The sequence below is a fragment of the Tetrao urogallus genome, assembly GCF_951394365.1.
Source record: "Tetrao urogallus genome assembly, chromosome: 8".
NCBI classification, from domain to species: Eukaryota; Metazoa; Chordata; class Aves; order Galliformes; family Phasianidae; genus Tetrao; species Tetrao urogallus.
The window spans coordinates 17,371,816-17,393,425 of NC_136821.1; the positions used below are offsets into that span (position 1 = coordinate 17,371,816).

The 21,610-nt window shown below is 38.9% G+C and overlaps 1 protein-coding gene across 1 annotated transcript in view; it reads left to right on the forward strand.

The window, feature by feature from the left end:
* Nucleotides 1-4,193: 4,193 nt before the first annotated feature.
* The window catches only part of CSRNP3 (cysteine and serine rich nuclear protein 3), a gene marked incomplete at both ends in the record, with an annotated part of 62,338 nt that continues 44,921 nt past the window's right edge, over nucleotides 4,194-21,610 (forward strand). Inside the window, one exon of the mRNA XM_079538964.1 lies at nucleotides 4,194-4,341. Coding sequence (XP_079395090.1) covers nucleotides 4,194-4,341 — 148 coding nt within the window. The remainder of the gene's footprint in view (nucleotides 4,342-21,610) is intronic.

Consider the following 21,610-nt stretch of genomic DNA (forward strand, 5'->3'; position numbering starts at 1 on the left):
ATTTAAATATGCCTGCACGCAGGTGGGACTTTCTCTCCCAGCAGTACCTCTGGCTGCAAGCTCCTTACTCAGGCCTGCCTGTTGCCATGGCGCCGTGAGGCATCACCTTGCCAGCCTGCTGGCCCAGGTCTGGCAATGTTCTCTGTAGCACTACTCTCCAGTGTGAGGAAAAGGAGGAAAGATGGTTGGGGTGCTTTAAGAAAGAGGTCCTTCTCCCAGCAGGCACACGTCATGCTTCTGCTGTGGCAAGTTGTCCTTTCCTCAAAGAATCCTTGTCTGTGTCAGGTGTTGGCATTTGACCTACAACAGTGCGCACATGGCCAATTTTCCTTGTTCTGATACTGCTCCATCTGTCTCAGCTTTGCTTAGCCTTAGTGCATTTTAGTGCTCCGTTAGCGCAGTAAGGAGTCTGGCAGAGGTTGTTGCATTGCATCACTGTGGAGGACATTGTTGTGAAGCGTACATCAACAGGCAGGAAAGCTTCTGGCTGTTAGACAGCTCTTTAATAATTATCCACAAACATCTGGTTTTAATTGGACTCTTCAATTTTCGCCTGAACAGGCAGTTTGCTGTGGTGGATCTCTGATTGTATTGGATTGTTGTCTCAGTGTTCACCTCTGAAGGCTGGAGCTCTTGTTGTCCTTCTGAGAGCCTGAAAACAGTGACTTACTACTTTTCTAATTCAGATTTTAATGTATTCTACACATCTGCTTTTCTTAGTCATATAATGTTCGTTTTCTGTAGAGTCTTGTACTTTTTGTGTACTGGATTCTATGCAGAAGTATGCACCTTCAGAATATACAAGCTGCTGTAGTGCTTCAGACTTGTACTTTCCACTCATGTACTGAAAGTTCAACTTAAGTCTTTGGTGTCTTGTCCTGTCCCCAGATCCTGTATAGTCTTAAGATCAGGATGGGTTTGGATTTCTTTGTGACTGTGGTAGCTTCAGTTTGATTCCCAAAAATCAAACTGAAACTACGGATTTAGTTGTAACAATTCAATTAGAGTTCCCTGTCCTCATTTCTTGATTCTGGACTTCAGGAACCCTTACAGATATTAAAAGCTTTGTGGTTTCATTTCTGTCAGAAGTTGGACTGCTGCTTTACTCTGTTTTCCACTGGGATGTGTTTTGTGATTAACAGAGTACAAAATAACTCTTGGATAAGCACGATGTGCTGTATACTGCTATGCTTATTGCTCCTGGAGATGTGGATGTGATACAGGTAGCATGATGTCTGTGTAAATGAGGTATGGCTTAAATGCATCAGACTGAACATGCCTCAGTCCTGTGCAGATGTGCATCTTTCTGAAGAATATTGGCTTATGGAATGGCAGCTGTTTGTACAGATGTGATTCTGAAGGAATCTCCTGCTGGTACATAGTGTGTACAAACAGATATCATCTGTGTAATATCCACGTTTTTGAATAATGGAAGTATCTTTCCCCTATCCAATGTTTTTTCTGCAGAGACTTGATACCAGAGGCACACAAATCAAAAGATTTTTTTTTTCTACACAAGTGACAGCACCTAAATTCATAGTGATACTCAGCTTCTCCACTGCTCCCTTGTACCCTGACTTAACTGTATTAGCTAGCTGGGTCTAGAACTAGTGTATACGTTAGTTCCAGGGATCCTGGAAATCGTATGGTAGGGTTCATTGCAGAAATCTTAATAAGATGGCTTTACTGCTGTCAGCTCATGGCGCTTGATGTAAATGTGGGCTGTGCTAAATGCAAGGAAATTTAAGACTCTTTGTCGTTAAAAATAGTTGTTTCTGCTACTAACTGTAAACAGTTACAGTTACTGAGACTCTTACCATCTGTGACAGCTTTACTGAGGGGCAAGTTGCATGTTAGTCATCTAGGTGCTATGTGGTGTACTTGTAAAAGACAATGTCTGGCAAAAAGACGTTAGTCTAGAAATCATTTCAGGCTATGAAATCAGCTCTTTGTGACAGTCTGCACACTAGTAATGATTACAGCTATTAGGTTTGCCTTGCAGTGCAGTTATGACAGAGCTTCTTTGGACTTGGAGCTTAAAGACTCCTGTAGCCACAATTTCAATGTACTTAGACATGGATTTGACCTAGGTTTTGATTGCACAGTAAAATCTGTCAGCCCTTTTCTTACTCTTTCTGCCTTTTCACTGAGATGTTTCAGTGTAAGCATTTTCTTTCTCACACTCCAGCTGCTTCTTTACCCTGTTCTGCAGTCAAGCTATAATCCTTTGGTTTTGATATTGCAGGCTGTTGCCATGGAAATAATTGTGATTTCGCAAATTCAGTGCTGTAAGCTCTGCAGGAAGCAGAGGAAAAGGTGGTCAGCAAGAGATACAGTGAGGACAGGGAGGGCAGTTTGGAAGAGTTTTTTTCTGACTCTTAACTTTTGGGGTTTTCTTCCCCCTCTTCATTTTTTCCATTTTTCTAGGTTTTCAATGTGTCACTGTGTGGGTTTTCTTTATTAAGTGGGGTTGTGTTAGTTGTTGTATCTTAATAACTTACAGTATTTAAAGTAAGGTTGTGTTTTGTGTGGTTTTTTTTTTTAGTTGTTGTTTTTTTTGTTTTGGTTTGGTTTTTTTGTTGATGTTATTGTAAATTGTAAGGAGATATAGAATGATCCTTTCCTCGTCCTCAGGACAGAAATGTAATACTTTCTTTGCAGCGTATAATTACTTACTTTTGGAGAAAAGGGCAAAGTTGAGATATGAGCGTGTGCTGTTTGTCATGTCTTTAGCCTGAGCAAATCTCTTTCAGGAAAACAATTTTTTTTGTAAATAGTAAAAGTTGAGAAGATCATGAAAGGGATATGCATTTAAACGTGTTTGTGTGCCTGACAGTATTAGAACCTAATATATTTGTTCTTTAATTTTTAGTAAGCTCTGCAGACAAATAAATTCAGTGTTGAAGATCTGCTGATAATACAGCATCTGTTCTTATCATTATGTTGCATTATGGTAGCATTCCACATCTATATTGAAATCTTTTCTCTCAGTTAGACACATCCATAAGGGTAAAATGAAATTTAGTGGAGGAAAATACTTCATTATAAACTAAATTGAACTGGCAGCTTATAGAAGCTGAAGGCAAGTGATGTTCAGAAGAATGAGAATTTTTTGCTACTGTATGCTTGGAAGTGTCAAGCAGCAGCTTTTTAAATGTGTCTTTTTTTCTCCAGCTATTTACAGCAACTTTCTACTGATTAGCGTAGTCAGAGAGCAGATATTATCAGTAACTTTTAAATTAAGATCTTGCAATTAATTATATCACAAGGATGCAATCAGTAATGATGCTGACAGTAAACTTATACTTTTTTTTTTTTTAAATTAAAGATATAGGAAGAAAAAAACTGGTTTAGCCTGTTAGATGCATTAACGTGATCTAGGAATTTTTATTTTGTTTTCACTTAGTATTCCATAAGTAGGGATAAAAAGGTCAGGTATCTTAAACGAAAGGGAAACAACGGTATTGGACAGTATGGTTAGAAAGCAAAGTTCATGAGGATAGATTCAATCCCATGACACTTGTATCAATGGACATAGTCTATGTATGTGCCACTGCTCTGAGTATCTGAACTTTCTAAATGCTGCACAAGAAACTTCTGTGTAAATTAAAATTGCTATATGACCTCAGAACAGTATTTGCAGGGCCTGGCCTGACAATATGCTAAGTATCTCATGCTCTAAAATCTAATTGAAAATATGGACATTTGCTAGTGCTCAGCATTTCATTCTGAAATGTACTTGGTGACAAATACTGATTTTTGTCACGTAATAGGTCTAGTTGCCAAGTATGGTTTGAAGTGTTGTGTGAATGAATATGCATTTCTACTGAGTTGTATGGGATTACATGCATTTCATACTTGACCAAAGCATAAAGTGAAATACTTATTATTTAGTTTTGTGCCTGAAAACTAGTTGTGGAATGTTGACTGTTCTGGTAGAATACAGATAGCACTTTCTATCTTAAGAAGAAAAGACAGTCTGTAATAGAGTTAGAATGTCTTTTGGACAGCTTCTCCTGTAAAAGTTGTTTAAAAAACCATGATAAGGAGCCACTTAACTAAAGGTAGAGGTATCAGAATGATATATAAACTCCTCCAGGTGAAATGAATTAGAAGACTTGAACAGCAGGCAGGTGTTTCAATGCTTCATTACCTCTGTTCCTGTTACAGGTGCATGTGACAGCACTGCAGCAATGAGTGGAATTTTAAAGAGGAAGTTTGAAGAAGTTAGTGGCACCTCGCCTTGCTCCTGTGTGTGGGATTCGGATGATGATATTTCTAGCAGTGAAAGCGCTGATAGCGGAAGCAGTGGCCACCCATCAGCTTCTAATCATTTTACCCGTAAGTACTGAACTGTTGTATTAAGGCATCCAGAAAAGTTCTACTTACTTTGAAGAGACACAGTGTAGGCTGCCTGCATTTATTTTGAAGTTCTTTTCTCTGTTTTACTGTATTTCAGCGTTAACAGTGTGAGGAGATCCTTCCTATTTAAAAACATCTTTTTCCTCTAGAAGACTTTTTTGGTAAAAGTTAGTGGTTGTCAGATTGCATAACTTTTGTACCATATCAGTTACAACCAGGGAATGTGAAATGTTTTAGGAAAATGGGAGAACATCTTCTGTTTTGGGTGATAATTTTGAGGAAGAGGAAAAAGCAGCAGTAACTAATATATGAGGCCGGTGTTTTTGCTTTATCCTGTCCAGTGCTGAGTAGTCTGCACTATCTGTTGCAAATCAGGCAGCTGATCCTTGTAACCACTCATCCTGTCACCTGAGCCTCAGTCTTTTCCTTTTACCCTTGATAGGAGCAGAAGGATATTTAATGAGATGGTGTTATATTCATGCTTGATGTCTATATGAGACACTTGAAGAACAGAATAAAGACAGCAGCTAGTAGAGTAGATTTTGAAAAACCAGATTTTTCTCTAGGCTTCTCACTGAAATTAGAATGGTAGTGAGAAGGACAAAGACTGAGATGAACTGAGACACAGGTAGATATGAGAAGTCAACCCCCCTCCTCCACCCCCAACTCATTACTCTCCTTTGATTGTGTTTAGGCTCTTGCTGTTGGCTCTTGAACTTGAACTCTCTGAGCTTTGCAATATGGTTTTCAGTCTGGAATTTCTTCCGCTTGGCCATCTGCCAGTGCTTTACTCTAGCAAATAGGCTTCAGGGCATGGTGCAGATACATTTATTTTGCTTAGCTTTGGACGATTTTCCATTTTTATATGGTTTTTGTTTTCATTGTTTCGTTCTTAACAAAGCCACAACGTATTTGCTTGTTGTTTCTATCGGTAATGGCAGTACTTTAAAGCAACGCAGTTTGGGGTAACTATTTTTTAAGGTTTTTGAGAGAGGAAGAAACAAGTACATAAAATAGACAAGAATCCATGACTGCTACAATAACAGACTTTATAAATCACAAAACAAGCTGATTGAAGTAGTTGTTTTTGTGTGTGTGTGAAGTAGAAATAAGTAATGAAATTTGAATTTAAGGAACGTGGCTCTTCATAGCTGAATCTTGGACAATATAGTTGAGTCAAAATAGAAGCCACATATTCTTCTTTTTACAGTGGTATTTTTATCCAAGCATCAGAACCGTAGTCCAAGAAAATGCAGTAGTTGATATAAATTATCTGAGGTACTTGTGGTAATTTCTGGTTTGTTTCCTCAAAGAGAAATTAGTGGTATGATCTAAAAACAGTTTTCTTTTTCTTAAACCATTGTTTTTAAAAGTGTGCAACTATCACAGTTTACTGCTTGCATAAGGTTTTTTTGTACAATAGGATTTGGAATTTTATATCTTGTTTCAGAATATTCCTTTCCAACCAAATGGTGGTAATAGTCATTTTCACATTCCTGTCTTCTCTTGCTGTTGCTTTCTACCAGTCATAAGCTTCTGTAAAACCCAGATGTTTAAAATTTATTAGCAGTTTGAGATCTCCCACTGCACAAGTTGGAATAAGAATATTCACAAATAACAATGATGCGATAAACTTGTGGGATTAGGTTGTATAATACTTAAATACGTGGCAACACATGAAAACGTGGCTTGCTGCCGTATGCAACTACATTCTCAGTACCACATGCTGTATGTATAATAGCAGGTTTTTAAAATATGTGAAGTGTATTTGCTCTAACCTCATATGAGATCAGTTGGATTCTTTCCTTCTCAGCCCACTTTATGCAGTGGTGTGTTTTATGCTATGCACATGTTCCCTGAAGTCTGTGCTCCTACAATGTGCCCAAAGCCAATGTGCTGTTCAGAAAAATCTCAGAAGGTTCATATGAATTCTTCTCGCTCTTCTTTATCAGTACATGTGCAGATTCATTGCTTCTCCTAGGGACTTCTGAGACACACAACTGCAATATAAAAAATCCTCTATTAGGCCATGAGCTCAATACACAGCAATTCTTTGTGATACTGGAATGTAATAATATAACAGTATTTCATAAGCTAAACATCAATTAAGACTGTTGTTAATAACTAATACTCAGCATTTTACATTAATTCTTTTATTTATTTTCTGTGGTCATGTATTTTAATCAAAAGTAAATGTTGGGCATATCCAAAACATTTAAAAGATTACAGTAGCGTTTTATTAGTTTTCATGTTTCCAGTAGCATCCATGGAAATGAATGTGCCAGTTTCAGTGTATGATATATGTCAGAGTACACATTTGTATATATTTATAGTATCCAAAACGCATTGGTGTGTAAGTGCATAAATGTATATGTAATTTGAAAAAGTGCATGTATATTTGTGTGTGTGTATATATATATATATATGTACAAGTATAGTAAATGCACCAATAGTGTATAGAAATGTTAAGTGGTGCTTTAGATGTGGAAATTACCACTGAACCAAGGAGTGAGAAGTTACAGCATTTCATAAGTGTTAATGGCTGCTGTTCCAGCTGTGGTAACTCTTTTCCTCCCTTCCATCCCACCCAAAGATTTAAGTATTCCTTGTGTGAATCAAACAGTTCTTTTCTTTTCTGATAAGATGACTGTGCTGTGTAAGCAAATTAATTCATGCCATTCTTGTAAAGGAAGGGTGAATAGTGTTTGTTAAACCCTTGAAGGAAAGTTTACTTTTTCACTCATTGTTTGCTATTCATTTTATTGGAAGCAAGATTTCACTTTGTTTTAAATCTTCTAAACTCTTGGTTAGGGAATTTGACAGGGATTTGTGCTTTCCCAAACTTAAGCTCAAGTGCAGCTGGAAAAGTTTATCTAATTAATGTCCGTTAACCTTCTACAAATTGATGAAGCGTGTTGCAAACTGTACCCTTTCTGCTAATTATAATCCATAGGCAAAGAGGGTCAATGAAGTGTTAGAAGACAGTTTGTTCACTTGCAATGGAACCAGCCTAGCTATTTTCTTTGTGTATTATGATTATTTTCTTTTCGAAAGGGTGGTATCTGCTTGAAGGGTAACTGGCTGCAGTAAGTCACACCTGTCAGTTGGTAATTATCAGGTGTCAGGTGGTCACAGTGAAACGCTATGGAAGAACACTTGTGTGGGTTTTTGGTCTGTGATCAGGCACAGGGTGGTAGAGGTGGCTCTTGTACCCTTTGTTAGTCAAGAGTAGAGCTTTGTTTTGCTGACATGTGTTGCGTGCAAAGAACCTAAAAAAATGTTTTGCATGGAGCTGGACCTTTTTGGGTTGGGGCAGAGGTCTGCAGCTTAATTCTTTTTCTGGATAGAATATGTGAGAGGCAGAAACTAATGGCAGTGTGTTTCTAAAGTGATGTTTGATTTGCCTTAGTTTAAAAGGCCAAAAATGAGATTGTAGAAATGTTGAGAACAGAAGCCAAAAGTCACTCCAGAATATCTTGGACTCTGAATCAAAGAAATTCAGTCTCCTTAACCCAGAGACTCATGCTGAATTGCTTGGGAAGGGTTTTCCAGCATTTAGTATAACCAGTGTGTAAAGAAGGAGCAATACTACTGCTTTCCAGACTCTGACCAGATTATTAAAAACAATCACACCTGTTGCTACAAGATGTGAGGAACTACTTGAGTCTCCATTTAAATTCACTGAGGCATTTCTGACATGAAAACCTGAGCCAGCAGACATTTTCCATTATCCCATTGTTTTGTCATGACTGACTTCAGTTTTTACAGTTTCTATGACAACTGTGATTTTTGATTGGTGAAGAGTAAGAATGAAGTGCTGAAACAGTTTTTGGACTGTACAGTATTTTTCCATCAACAGAGCGTAGTGAACACATCAAGATGTTCTTCACTGAACAGTGTTGTAATTGAATTGCTGCTTAAGTAGGGATACCTGCTTGTTGCAGACTCCACATACAATAATTTTTCAGTTGAAATAGCTGAGAAGAAAACCCTGCTACCCTTGCCAAATAACTTTCCTAAAAATTATTGATAACGTATAGCTTAAGACATCCTTGCTTTTCAAATCGCGTGGATATTTATGTTACCGTGTTAATACATAAAGGAATGAACAAGACATGGCTCAAAGCAGTGCAGCAGGTTGTTTTCTGAGATTGTTTAGCATTTTTTGTAAGTCCTCAGCAAAATGGAACTTGATGAGTAATGATAGAATTTCATCAAGTAGTTGTCCAGAAAGTAAAAAAAGGGGAAGGAGAAAAGAGCAAAATAATGACTTTTTCTGGATTACAAGAGAACAGAAAGTCCTTAGAATCCACAGGTGAAGAATTAGTGGAAATGCAGGGAGGAGCTAATAGAGAGCTATTGGGGGAGGAAAGACAGCTTGTTAATTGGATCATATATGAATGAAATGAGGTTCCCTGAGGCAGGAGGATTTTGACAAGCAACAAGCAAAGTTTTAGAGTAAGAGCAAGAAAGCGCTAACAGATTTTCCTTGGCAAATAAATCATCTTGCAGAAAAGGACACAGATTGGCTGGCTCACAACTGGTAAAGAGTTAGGGCTAATGAACAAAATGAGAATGAGCCAGTTTTATCGAGATCAAAAGAATTCAGTGCTCTGACAGTTTGTAAATTCTTAGTAAGTTGACTCATCTTTCATTTCAATGATACACAGAACATATTCGAGAAACACATTAGAAAATTACTGGAAAATGTTGATTGGGATTCCATAGCGCTTGCAGTTCTGCTTTGTATTTGCTAGAGGAAAGCACCTTGCAGTTGTGTAAATCCTGGTCTGCACTCAGGGGTATGTACTGATGGTAACATGACATATGAAATGAGATTTGCTGATCTGCCCTTGTCTGAGATTTGCTAAAATCAAGCTTGATAGCTTGTCTTTGATTTCTGATGCAAAATAATATACATGTATGTGTGCATTATATATATTTATATATAAAATATATACAATTTATATGTGGTTAAAGTAATGCATCAGATCCAAGCCACTAGTTTAAACTTCCTGTAGTAGTGGTTGTCTTCTTCAGATGCTATTCTAATGTGCAAAATAACTTAATAATTTTACGAATGCATGAAAACCATCCATAAAGAATATGAAGTTTATTTTGCTCAATTATGTACATTCAATTTAAAAAATATTAAATCATGGTGACTGTGACTTTCTTGATAAGGATGAACGTTCTTAAACCCCCAGTCTTTAAAGTTGGTTCTTCCTTTCAGTTAATTTTAAGCTTGGATTTGAGCTAGTCTTACTCAGCATTCTTTCCTGGAGAAGCCATGAGGTTAACGTGTGAATGGGCTTTATTTTAGTGCAGGCTTTTTCCGTGGTCTTTGACAAATAATACAGTTTTACAATGTGTTTCCTAGAGGTAAGTAACTTAGATTGAGTGCTAACTGTAGCTGTTCTGCTTCTCAGACATGAGGAAACTTTCTGACATTTGGATTCTAGTGAAAGCTTGGGTGGTCTGATACTATTACGTTAGATTCTGCAGAGAAATTACTGATGAATCAAATCATAAAAGAAGGGAAAAGGATTTTTCTGTTACTGGTTTATAACTTCTAATAGTTTCATTTTTGTCTGAAAAATTTTCTTTATGCTTTCTTTTTCAAGACAGCTCTGTCCTAGTGCCAGCTTTTATTCCTACCAAGAGTCCCAGTGGTCCTTTGGAAGCTTCTCTTGGATTTTCTTTGTGTTCTTGCAAAGCAAATAAAGCTTCAGAAAGACTCCTATAATATCCTACCCCCCCCCCCCCCTTTTTTTTTTTTTTTTTTTAAATCTAGTGTCATTTTTCATTTCATACGTTTAGTATAAGTTCTGCATTCTGTACTGGTTTAGAGCTTTTAATACCTGCCTTTAAAGATGGTCAGAATGAGTGCTTTAAACAAATTACATAGTCTGTGTACGGAATACATTGTTTTAGCCTGGGAAATATGAATAAATTGTGAGGATGCTGAGTACCTCCAGAGACTCGGGAGTTAATTCATTGTTTTCAGTTGGACTATTTTGCTAGAGGAGAGCTTTGTGACTGGTCAAAAGCAGGTGTAGGGGAGTCCAGTATGTCAAGAAGGAAAGTATACCAGTACTTTATGCATGATGAGAGGAACAAACTACAAGGCAGATCTGTAAAAATGGTGTCATACAAAATTCCAGAAGATTCCTTCATTTTTTTAACATATATTTTCTTTGAATAGAGATATTAAAAATAATAATAATAATGAAAGACTTATTCTCAATTATGGCTTATCAGAACTGCAAGAAACAGTTCAGAACATGGTTCTTCATTAGCTGCACTGTCTTTCAAGGGTACGTTCTGCAAGTCAGTGATTTGCTTTTCTAGCAGTGGCCACTAAAGAGACTATTTTTTTTGCTAAACTGCTGAAGTTGGCATGTGTTAAGATGCTATTCTATTCATCTTTGAAGTGCATGTAATTCTATTAAGTGTAGTATTTGAGTAACTTCTGAAACTGGCAAAATATCACAGTCTCCTCTATTCAACACTGTTGATTTTGTCATTCATCTGTTCACTGAGTATGTAATGGTTTTGGTGTTCTAACTGCATAAGACTACCAGTACTACCCCACTACATTTGTGTGTGGGTAGTATCCTGATTTCAAAGCTTGTTTCAGACTTTTCATAATACATTTGACAATTATGATGGTGTTATGTAGCAAGTTCCATTTGAACCCTCATAATAACGAAATGGCTCTGTTTTAAAGAGGGAAACAGCTTGTGGTTGGCTGAGGACATTGGTTTATCCTGCTATTTCCCCGTTCACTATAATAGCCAGTTAGTGTCTTTGTGTAGCATGGAGTCTTTGTATTTTAAAGAATTCATCACCAGTTCTGGTAATAGTGGCGAGAAAAGGATTTTCACCATCAGATTGACTGAAAATTGTGCTATGTTTCCCCAAATGAGGCCTCAACCTTTCTTATCCATGTTTCTATTTCTGTTATATTACTGGGTTTTGCTGTGTGATTGGGTGCAGGATTATCATATTCCAACCCATTAAGTCCCACTTGTTATGTACAGCATCACGGAACTAGCTGCGCTCTTAACAAAGACAGCTTCAGCTAGCGTGTGTCCACTTTGAGCTTTCTGTATTTCTGATGTTCAGTGTTAAGGAGATAAATTAATTGACAATATTAAAAGGCTACTCATTGTATGCACCAAGCTTGAATTCCCAAAAATGCAGACAATTAATTTTACAAGTTTACAAAAAATATTTGTGTGCGTTTCCAGCTGGCTTGCAAAGTAGCTTATCTATTGAAGGACTTTAGGAAAAACTTTTGAAAATGTTGAAGCAGGAGTTGTGTTTGCAAGTAAATTAAGGGCAATTCCAAGCGCTTAGGTTAGCTTTTCCTCCTTTTAACAGAGGTGTAGCTGTATTTGTACATTCACCTGCTAGCAAAGGAAGCAGCCATAGGCAGTGGTCAACTGTGGAGCTACAGTGCAGCAGTGGTTACTATGGAAACTGTAGGTGACCTACATTTTACCAAAAAAGTGAAAAAGTTATGTGATAATTTTCTTTTTTTAAATGAAGCACGCCTATCAACTCTTGTTTTCATTTTTTGCACATTACTTTGCTCATATAATACTATCAAAGTTGATGAAAACCTTGGAGCGGAGTCATCGTTTCATTTTTACAGCACTATTGAAAATTAGTAGAAATTGTCACCTTTGTCATGTCTAATGACGTGATGGAAAAGCTAAAACGCTGACTTAGTAGAGTGTGAGGTAGGACTATACAGATCCCTACCTACATGTATTTGCAGTCTCTGCTGTCCCACTGGCAGCGCGCAGTGTTGAGCTGTTCACACGCACAATGTCATATTCATTTGGCAGCTGATATTGGAACTGCCTTTTGATTTCTTCCCTACCTATCCCTTTCTCTCTCTGCCTGTGCATCTTTGGTTACTCTTTTTATTGCTCTGAAGTTCACACAGTCTGCTCAGTGTGATCTGTTCTGTGAAGCTTGCTGCTCTCCATCAGTTCAGTGATGAATTAGTGGATTAGCTACTGGCTCATTTGTTTGTGTACCTCAAAAAAAAAAAAAAAAAAAAAAAAAAAAACTGCTGGTTTTGCAAACCAGAACTTTGTTGCTCTAAAAAGCTTGAGTTGTGTGTACTGTATCCATTTCCTCACATTGCGATCAAGGCAGTAACAGTATTGGCATGAAATATCAATTAGTTTGTGTAAAACTTAGTAAGGCGCTAAGAAGTGTAAAGCACATCTTAGTACTTTTGAGGGTTGATTTAGTTTGCCTGAATGAAGCAGACTTAAATTATCACCTGAAATTCTTCTATCGTGATGAAAAAACTTATTTTCCAAATTAGTTTGATCCTAAAAAAATCTTAAGCATGCTGTAAATAGAGAAGTATCAGTTGTTACACTACTAAAGCTTGAGGTCATAGTAAATAAAACATTAGGAACTGAATGCCCAGAGAGTCACAGCTAGAAGAACATTCCCAGTGCTGTAAAAAGAGATGGAAATTGCCAGAGGTTTGTCTAGAATCTGTACATGTCTTGTTTTATGATCACGCTGCTATGAACCACCTATGAACACAAAATACCTTCCAGGCATATTTGAAGTGCCTCTGTGTTACTTGTGACCATGAGCCTGTCTTTCCTGTGCTCATTTTTTCCGTGCCGCAGAAGAAGGTGAGAAGTGATCATTCAAACCACATAAGCAGGTTCTGCATTTGGAAATATTGAAATGACTGTTCCAGTCTAATCTTTTGCAAGTTAAAATGAACCAAAATATGATTATGAAGTTTTGTTTTGTTTTGTTTTTTTTCAAGCAGAATCACAAGTTTTATGGGACAAAATAAAAAGTGATGCATATTGGTACCTGTAATTGCAGAGCCGGGATTGTCACCAGTTTGTGCTCGTTTCCTTTTTCTCCCTTTACCATAGCCACATGCCCAAGTGTACACTATAGATCAGGTGGAGATTTTTTTCCAAAACTTATATTCGAAAATGTATTTTAGAAATATAAGAAATCTTGCTTTAAGCGCTTCAACAGATGGCAAGTCTGTCACCTGCCTTGGTAAGCAACACTAATGTTTAATTGTCCTTGCTGTTCCTGAATCTTGTTTTGTTCAGTGACAGACTTCTTGGTGTGCAGGCTTCCTGTTGTGTCGCTTTGCTAGCAGAAGTGGCCAGTGTGTACCAGAACCACAACATGCATACTGGCTGTGTGCCATATAAATTAACGAGTCACATCTGCTCCTTCTGAAATACAGTATAGAAGACAATCAGTAATTCAGGTCAATCTTAGATATTTTTGTGAAGTGACTTTTTTTTTTGTATGGTTTATACACACAAATCACATGCTCTTCTGAAATCTGTTTCCTCATGTTTATTGCTTTTTTTTTTTTCTTTTTTACAAACAAACTGAATTTGCTGTTTATTCTGTGAGTTTGTGTAAGGCATCACTAATAATTTGATAGAAATTTTATGTTTGTTGATATCATTTTAACAGTAATGAGACATGAATTTCATTTTTTTAAGGACAGATTAAGGAAATGTCTACAGACTGAAAACATGATTTCAGAGGTCTAAAAATCTCCTGAGAGAATCTGCCCTTCTTTGAGATCACAAGGTCAGTAGTATGGTAGCAGTTATTCTCGTGCATCTGTCTATGCAGTTATGCAGACCCAATTTCAATTTGGTACCATTTGATGGTACAGAACATGGTGTTATATTTTATATCTCTGCAGGGATTTTTATCTGCAATTTTAGAAGAGCATTGGGGAAAACATTCTAATTTCCAGCTGCAGCTTTGCTTAAAATGGCTTAAAATTCATGCTAAAAGCTTTTAGATTATTATACATCAACAGCTTCCAATGTAATTAGATTTCACAGGAGAAATGTTCGTAACTTCTTGCCTATGTAAATGAATTAACTGTTGCATCTTTTTTTACTTGCTTGTAAAAATATAAGCTGCTTAATATTCTGGAAAACACTAAGTTGTCTGAAGAGGTGCCTTCAAAGCTTGTATTTTAATTTATAACAACACAATTCAATTGTTTTTTTTCCTAAGACTGGAAGTAATGTGTATGATTTATTCAAATGCAAAGAGCTATCCAGCTAAAGTAGTAAATGTGTTCAAAGAGCTTGTGTGTAATCTGTGTGCTATAATAAGAGCTTCACCACACAGTAATTAAAATGCTTGATAAATAAAGGAAAATAAAAGCTATCTCTTAGATACCATGTTCATAATTTGCTGTAAGTTTTGCTGTGATCCTTGAAAACATGTACAGTTTTTCTTTCACGTGTTTGTTGTTAGACTGTTATTTTTAAATGCTGCACATATTAATGAAGGAAAAACTGGAAAGCATGAGTGTAGTTAACTCTTATCCTGAAATGTCTGAAACCAGAAAATTAAAGCAGACACTAAAACTGTCCTCTTGTGAACAACCATAGATCTAAATGTAGTAGTATTCTGCTTATGTACGGCTCTGTATCATGTGGAGCTGCGCACATGGGCAGTGTTCCATGACCACGCTTATTCCTTTTTCTTGTTGGTTGTTTTCATAGTCAGAGTCAAATGAACTTATATTATTTCTTTTTACCTTTTCTAGATTATCCTTACTGCACATTACCAAACACAGCTGAGACTTAACTTTTTTTCAGTAGTTGGTGCCTTAGATTATGTAGTCTGATTTCTAATTATCTGTTGAGTTATTTTCTTTTGCTCTAGTGATGCTGTGTAAAGAAGAGAACTCCTCTCATTTGAGTGCTTAGTGTGCCAGAAGTTGGAACTATAATTAAAAAAATTAAGCAAACACAACAGAAAAAGGCCCTGATGACTTTAGGAGTGCTCCATTAAGTCAGTAAGTTGGTAAACTCTGCAGGAAGACTTACCAAATGAGCCTTACTGCTACCGCTGTTCCACTGGTGGGTGCAACTAAAAATGGGATTTGGAAAGGAAATAGACCAGTATTCCTTTGGCTGCATCAGAGAGGGCATTTGTGAGTAGTTTTCAAGTACTAAATATTTTACACATCAAACTGGCTAAGGGCACTGTTAATGTGTGCCCTTCTCTAGACAGACGGGATACATACGTAAAAATTTGGGGCAAAAGAGTGGTATGTTTGTGTTCCAGTATAAGAACAACTTCAGATTTATTCGAATTACAGTGTACAAACCTTGCAGTGTAAGGCTTAATTGCGTGGTCATTTTTGAAGAAAAAACTTTTGAGGCTGTTTCTCAGGGTTCTGGTGAATTTTTTTCATGACTTCATTAACTCTTAATGGGTTTTAGAGATCAGAGGAGGCTTAGATAGGGCTTATTAGCAAGAAAAAACCTTTAAGGAAGCTTGACAATTAATAGGTGTGCAAACACGTAGAATCTTCTGAATCATTCATTCAGAGTGTAACATCAGAGTGCTCTGAGTGCTGTGATGTTCATTCTTGTTTTCTATCTCTCATGCTGTATTAAAATGCTTTAGGTAACCATATTGGATACCTGAATATTTATTTGAATACCGGTAGTCTAATACAGTTTCAGTGAAAAAGAGGGCTGTCTTCTGCATATTTTTCCATATTTGTAATGGATAAACTGACCTTCTGTCAAAAATTAGAACATAATCACAGAATCACAGAACTGTAGGGGTTGGAAGGGACCTCCTGAGATCGAGTCCAACCCCCCTGCCAAAGCAGGTTCCCTACACCAGGTAGCACAGGTAGGCATCCAGGCAGGTCTTGAACATCTCCAGAGAAGATGACTCCACCACCTCCCTGGGCAGCCTGTTCCAGTGCTCCGTCACCCTCATTGTAAAGAAGTTCTTGCGCACATTTGTGTGGAACTTCCTATGCTCCAGTTTCTGGCCATTTCCCCTTGTCCTGTCTCCTCTCACCACTGAAAAGAGTCCGGCCTCGCCATTCTGCCCCCCACACCTTAGATATTTATAGACCTGGATCAGGTCCCCTCTCAGTCTCCTTTTCTCAAGGCTGAACAGACCCAGTTCACTCAGCCTTTCCTCATAGGGGAGATGCTCCAGGCCCTTCACCATCTTCGTGGCCCTCCGCTGGACTCTTTCCAAGAGATCCCTGTCTTTTTTGTACTGGGGAGCCCAGAACTGGACGCAGTACTCCAGATGAGGTCTTACCAGGGCAGAGTAGAGGGGGAGGATCACCTCCTTTGACCTGCTGGCCACGCTCTTTTTAATGCACCCCAGTAAGCCATTGGCCTTTTTGGCCACAAGGGCACACTGCTGGCTCATGGCCAACCTGTCGTCCACCAGGACACCCAGGTCCCTTTCCGCAGAGCTCCCCTCCAGCAGCTCATCCCCCAACCTGTACTGGTGCATGGAATTATTCCTCCCCAGATGCAAGACTCTACACTTGCTTTTGTTAAACCTCATCCGGTTTTTTTCTGCCCAGCTCTCCAGCCTATCCAGGTCTCGCTGAATGGCAACACAGCCTTCAGGCGTGTCAGCCAATCCTCCCAACTTCGTATCATCAGCAAACTTGCTGAGGGTGGCCATTATCCCCTCATCAAGGTCATTGATGAAGATGTTGAACAAGACCAGACCCAGCACAGACCCCTGAGGAACACCGCTAGTTACAGGCCTCCAACCGGACTCTGCACCACCAACAACGACCCTCTGTGCTCTGCCAGTCAGCCAGTTCTCAACCCACCTCACTGTCCACTCATCTATCCCACACTTCCTCAGCTTTGTTATAAGGACGTCATGGGGGACAGTATCAAATGCCTTGCTGAAATCAAGGTAGACTACATCCACTGCTCTCCCCCTATCCACCCAGCCAGAGACAACATCATAGAAGGCTACCAGGTTGGTCAAGCACGACCTCCCCCTTGTGAACCCGTGCTGACTACTCCTGATAACCTCCTCTTCTTCCAGTTGTCTGGAGATGACATCCAGTACAAGCTGTTCCATCACCTTTCCAGGGACAGAGGTGAGGCTGACTGGCCTATAATTGCCTGGGTCTTCCTTCTTGCCTTTTTTGAAGACTGGGGTGACGTTGGCTATCTTCCAGTCTTCAGGCACCTTCCCCATCTTCCAAGACTTCTCAAAGATGACAGAAAGTGGTTCAGCAATCACCTCTGCCAGCTCCTTCAGCACCCGTGGATGAATCCCATCGGGTCCCATGGATTTCTGAACATTGATGTTGCCTAGGCGCTCCCGGACCACCTCTTCCCTGACAGAAGGGGGGTCTTCCATTCCCCAGATCCTCTCACTCACCTCCAGGGTCTCAGATTCCCGAGGGGGAGCTTTTTCACTGAAAACAGAAGCAAAGAAGGCATTCAGTATCTCCGCCTTCTCAGCATCCCCCGTTACCAGAACACCCCCATCACTTAGCAGGGGAGCCACATTCTCCCTAGTCTTCCTTTTACTGTTAATGTACTTGAAAAACCCTTTTTTATTATCCTTTATCCCCTTTGCCAGATTTAATTCCAGGCGGGCTTTAGCCTTCCTTGTCGCATCCCTGCAGACCCTGACAACATTCCTGTATTCTTCCCAAGTAGTCAGACCCTTTTTCCACATTTCATGGGCCTTCTTCTTTCCTTTGAGTTTGTGCACGAGCTCCTTGCTCATCCACACAGGTCTCCTGCCACCCTTTCCCGATTTCTTCCTCACAGGGACGCACTGATCCTGAGCTTGGAAGAAGAGCTGCTTAAATGCCCACCAGCTCTCACAGGCCCCCTTGCCTTCCAACACCCTAGCCCATGAGACAGCTATATATATATATATATATATGTATATATGTATATATGTATATGTATATATATGTATATATGTATATGTATATATGTATATATATGTATATATGTATATGTATATATGTATATATATGTGTATATGTATATATGTATATATATGTATATATGTATATATGTATATATATATAATTCTATGTAATGTGAATAAAATCGATATTAAATGTTGATTTCAAAAGAAAAAAAAATTGGGATTTCTTAAGTACATGATGTAGAAGTTCTAGCCTTAATGCTTTTTAATAGCATGAAGGCTTGTTGTTCAGTATTTCTGTAGAACTGCATTTTGTCTTATTGTTCAGTATCTTCTTAGTAAGAGTATTATTTTTGAGCTCAAAGATGTTTTAAAGTTGTTGTTGAGGAACTAGTCTTACCTTAGTATACTTGAAGTACTTGCCCTAACCTGTGGGTGAGTTCAGTTTCTGACCTAAATTTGCTTATTGTATTTTAGTTTTTGTTGAAAATGATAATTGGATAAAAAGCATTCTGCAACGCAATCTGGGTGAAACACAGACAGTGGAATTGTTGATGAAATGCAGTTGTAGATGATAGGTAGGCCCTGTGCTACCATTTTACATAGAAAATAGGGTCCTGCAGTTAAACTTCAGGTGTCATCTGCTAAACATTTACAGAGAAGAAGGATTTTTATCTGCTGTTGCACAGCCTTTCACTCACTATCAAATCTATAGATAAAGAAAAGGACTTTAAGTTGCCTCCCCAGAGAAGCACCCAATTCTTGCAGCTGTCTGCAGTCTCATGCCTGATTGTTGGTAGCTGTGTTTTACTATAGGAGTTGGTATTTTCATTCATTGTGATGAAAAAATATTCAGATAAGAGTACAGCTTTCCCCCTCTTGTTTTTCTCTTAAACCTTCTCGAAGTGCACATTTACCTGGGTACCAGGAGCAGTTAGGGTCACTGTAGTTCAGGTAGAGCAGATCTGTGCATCCGAAGGGGCATTCCTTCCCTTTGCTGCCTTCTCAGTCAAACAGCTTCATCTGCTCTTCCTTGCAAGGAGGGATTTTCTCTTAGGCAAATACATAAATTCTTTCCTCTTGTGTTGCTTTGGGGATAAAATACCTTAGCAGTTCATTTAGTGTATTTATTTCCACATTAAACAGTAAATAGTTTGCAGACCAAATAATGCATTTAAACAAAAGTCTTCATTTTTATGGGGTTTAGAATATGTTTGCAGTTAGTTCTAAGCCCCTGAAAGGGTGGGGTTCCTTTTAAAAACATAGAATGGTCTGGGTTGGAAAGGGCTTTTAAGACCTATTTTCAACCCCCCTGCTATAGGGGGATATACCTCCTTTTAGACCAGTTTGCTCAAAGTCCTTCTCTTCTCCAGGCTGAAGAGCCCCAGCTCTTTCAGCCTGTTTTTGTAGGAGAGTGCTTCAGCCCTCTGATCATCTCTGTGGCCCTTGTCTGGATCTGTTCAAACAACTCCATGCCCTTTTTCTTTCTGGGGCTCCAGAACTGTGTGCAGTACTCCTGCATACTGTGGGGTCTGATGAGAGCAGAGTAAAGGGGCAGAGTCACCTCCCTTGACTTGCTGGTCATACTTCTCTTGATGCAACTTCTGTGCTGAGGACATTGCTGGCTCATGTTAAATCTTTCAACAACTGACACTCCCAAATACTTCTCCTCAGGGCTGCTCTCAAGCCATTCTCCACCCAACCTGTATCTGTGCTAGGGATTGCCACAGCGCAGGGGCAGAACCTTGCACCTGGCCTTGTTGAATTTCAGGAGGTTGGCATGGGCCCACCTCTGAAGCCTGTCCAGGTCCCTCCGGTTAGCATCACTTCCCTCTAGTGTGTCAACTGCACCACTTTGCTTGGTGTTGCAAATGTGCTGAGGATACGCTCAATCCCACTGTCCATGTCGCCTACAAAGATGTTAAACAACACCAGTCCCAACACTGATCCCTTAGAAACACCACTCATTGCTGGTCTCAGCTTGGACATTGAGCCATTGACCACAACTCTCTGAGTGTGACCATCCAGCCAATTCCTTATCCAGTGAATGGTCTGTCCGTCATATATATTTTTCTCCAATTTGGTGACCAGGATGTCATGTGAGACAGTGCCAAACTGCACAAGTCCAGTAGATGAGGTCAATTGCTCTTCCTGTATCCGCTGACATCATGAATGGCCACCAGATTTGTCAGGCATGACTTGCCCTTGGTGAAGCCATGTTGGTTACCACCAGTCACCTCGTCTTTATTTTCCGTGTGTCTTAGTGTAGGTCTTTTAGAAGGATCTACTCCGCAGTCTTGCCAGGCACAGAGATGAGACTGGCTAGCCTGCAGTTCCCAAGTTTTCCAAGCTTTGTTTAATAAATAACGTAAATAACTTAATACATGAGATAATAGAGTAAATAAATAATATGATAACAGAGTAGTTATCCTATTCATCTTAACAGTCCTTTTGGAATGTTTTCTCTTTGCCCTTCCTTTTGTGAAGGGGAAGTTTATTCTATGTGTTTTTTTAAATGGTAGCTTGACTTTTTGTGTCTAACTCACAGGAATAAACCAATTATAAGGCATAGAAAAGCTGGGAAGATTCACAATGTAACCTTTGATAGAGATGGATCTGCACAGAATTATTGATGAGAAGTTATGTCCAGGCTTTTGTGTTAGCCAGTTAATTCAGCACAGCTTTAGAAGTGCTTATCTTGCACTTGTTTCACAACACATTACACCTGCTACCTCAGGCGTCTTGTTGCTTCTGTGCCACCTCCCCCAGGCTGTAGCCTGTCTTTCTCACGCTTTGTTGGCACCCCATCTACGCTCTTCCCAGTCAGTGTCAGAAGCCTCCATTTAATTTCTCCCTGCGGGTCAGCCCTCCTCAGAAGCGTGAATTGGTCATCAATTGGTCAAAAGCCTGAAAAGTGCAAGTAAATTAAAAGTATACACCCTGATGCATCAAGTGGAGCCCTTTGCCTCTTTCTGGAGTGGTTTCTTCACTCTATATGTTACCAGATCTGAATTTCTTTCAGTTACATACAGACAATTGATAGAAATTTCTGCATACAACAAGATGCCAATTTTTTACCAAACAGGCTTTATTTCTGTTGTATGTAAAAAAGAGTTATAATGTAGTAACAGTTCTGCTTTTGACTTTTCATGTCCAAATACTAGGTTCCTATCCACTGTCTCTGTGTGACAATCCCTGGCTAATAACAGAGGAGTAAAAAGTCCCCAAACCATCTATGACTTCTGAAATAATTGAGCAAGGGCTGCATACAGATGAAGATGGAAGGTGTACATATGTGCACTGTTGTCTTAACTAGGGGTTGTGGAGTTCAGAAAGACTGATCTAATTGTGCTGGAACAGCTGCCTGGATGGAGCAACTGTACAATGTGTAGAAGAAACCTGACTCAGTTGTTTTTAATGTTTGTGTCCTTTAACAGCTTATGCTGTGTTATGTATCTAGGGCCAGTGGCTGTTTTCTGCACTAGAAAATGGCATGAGAGTTACTGCAAATGTTCTT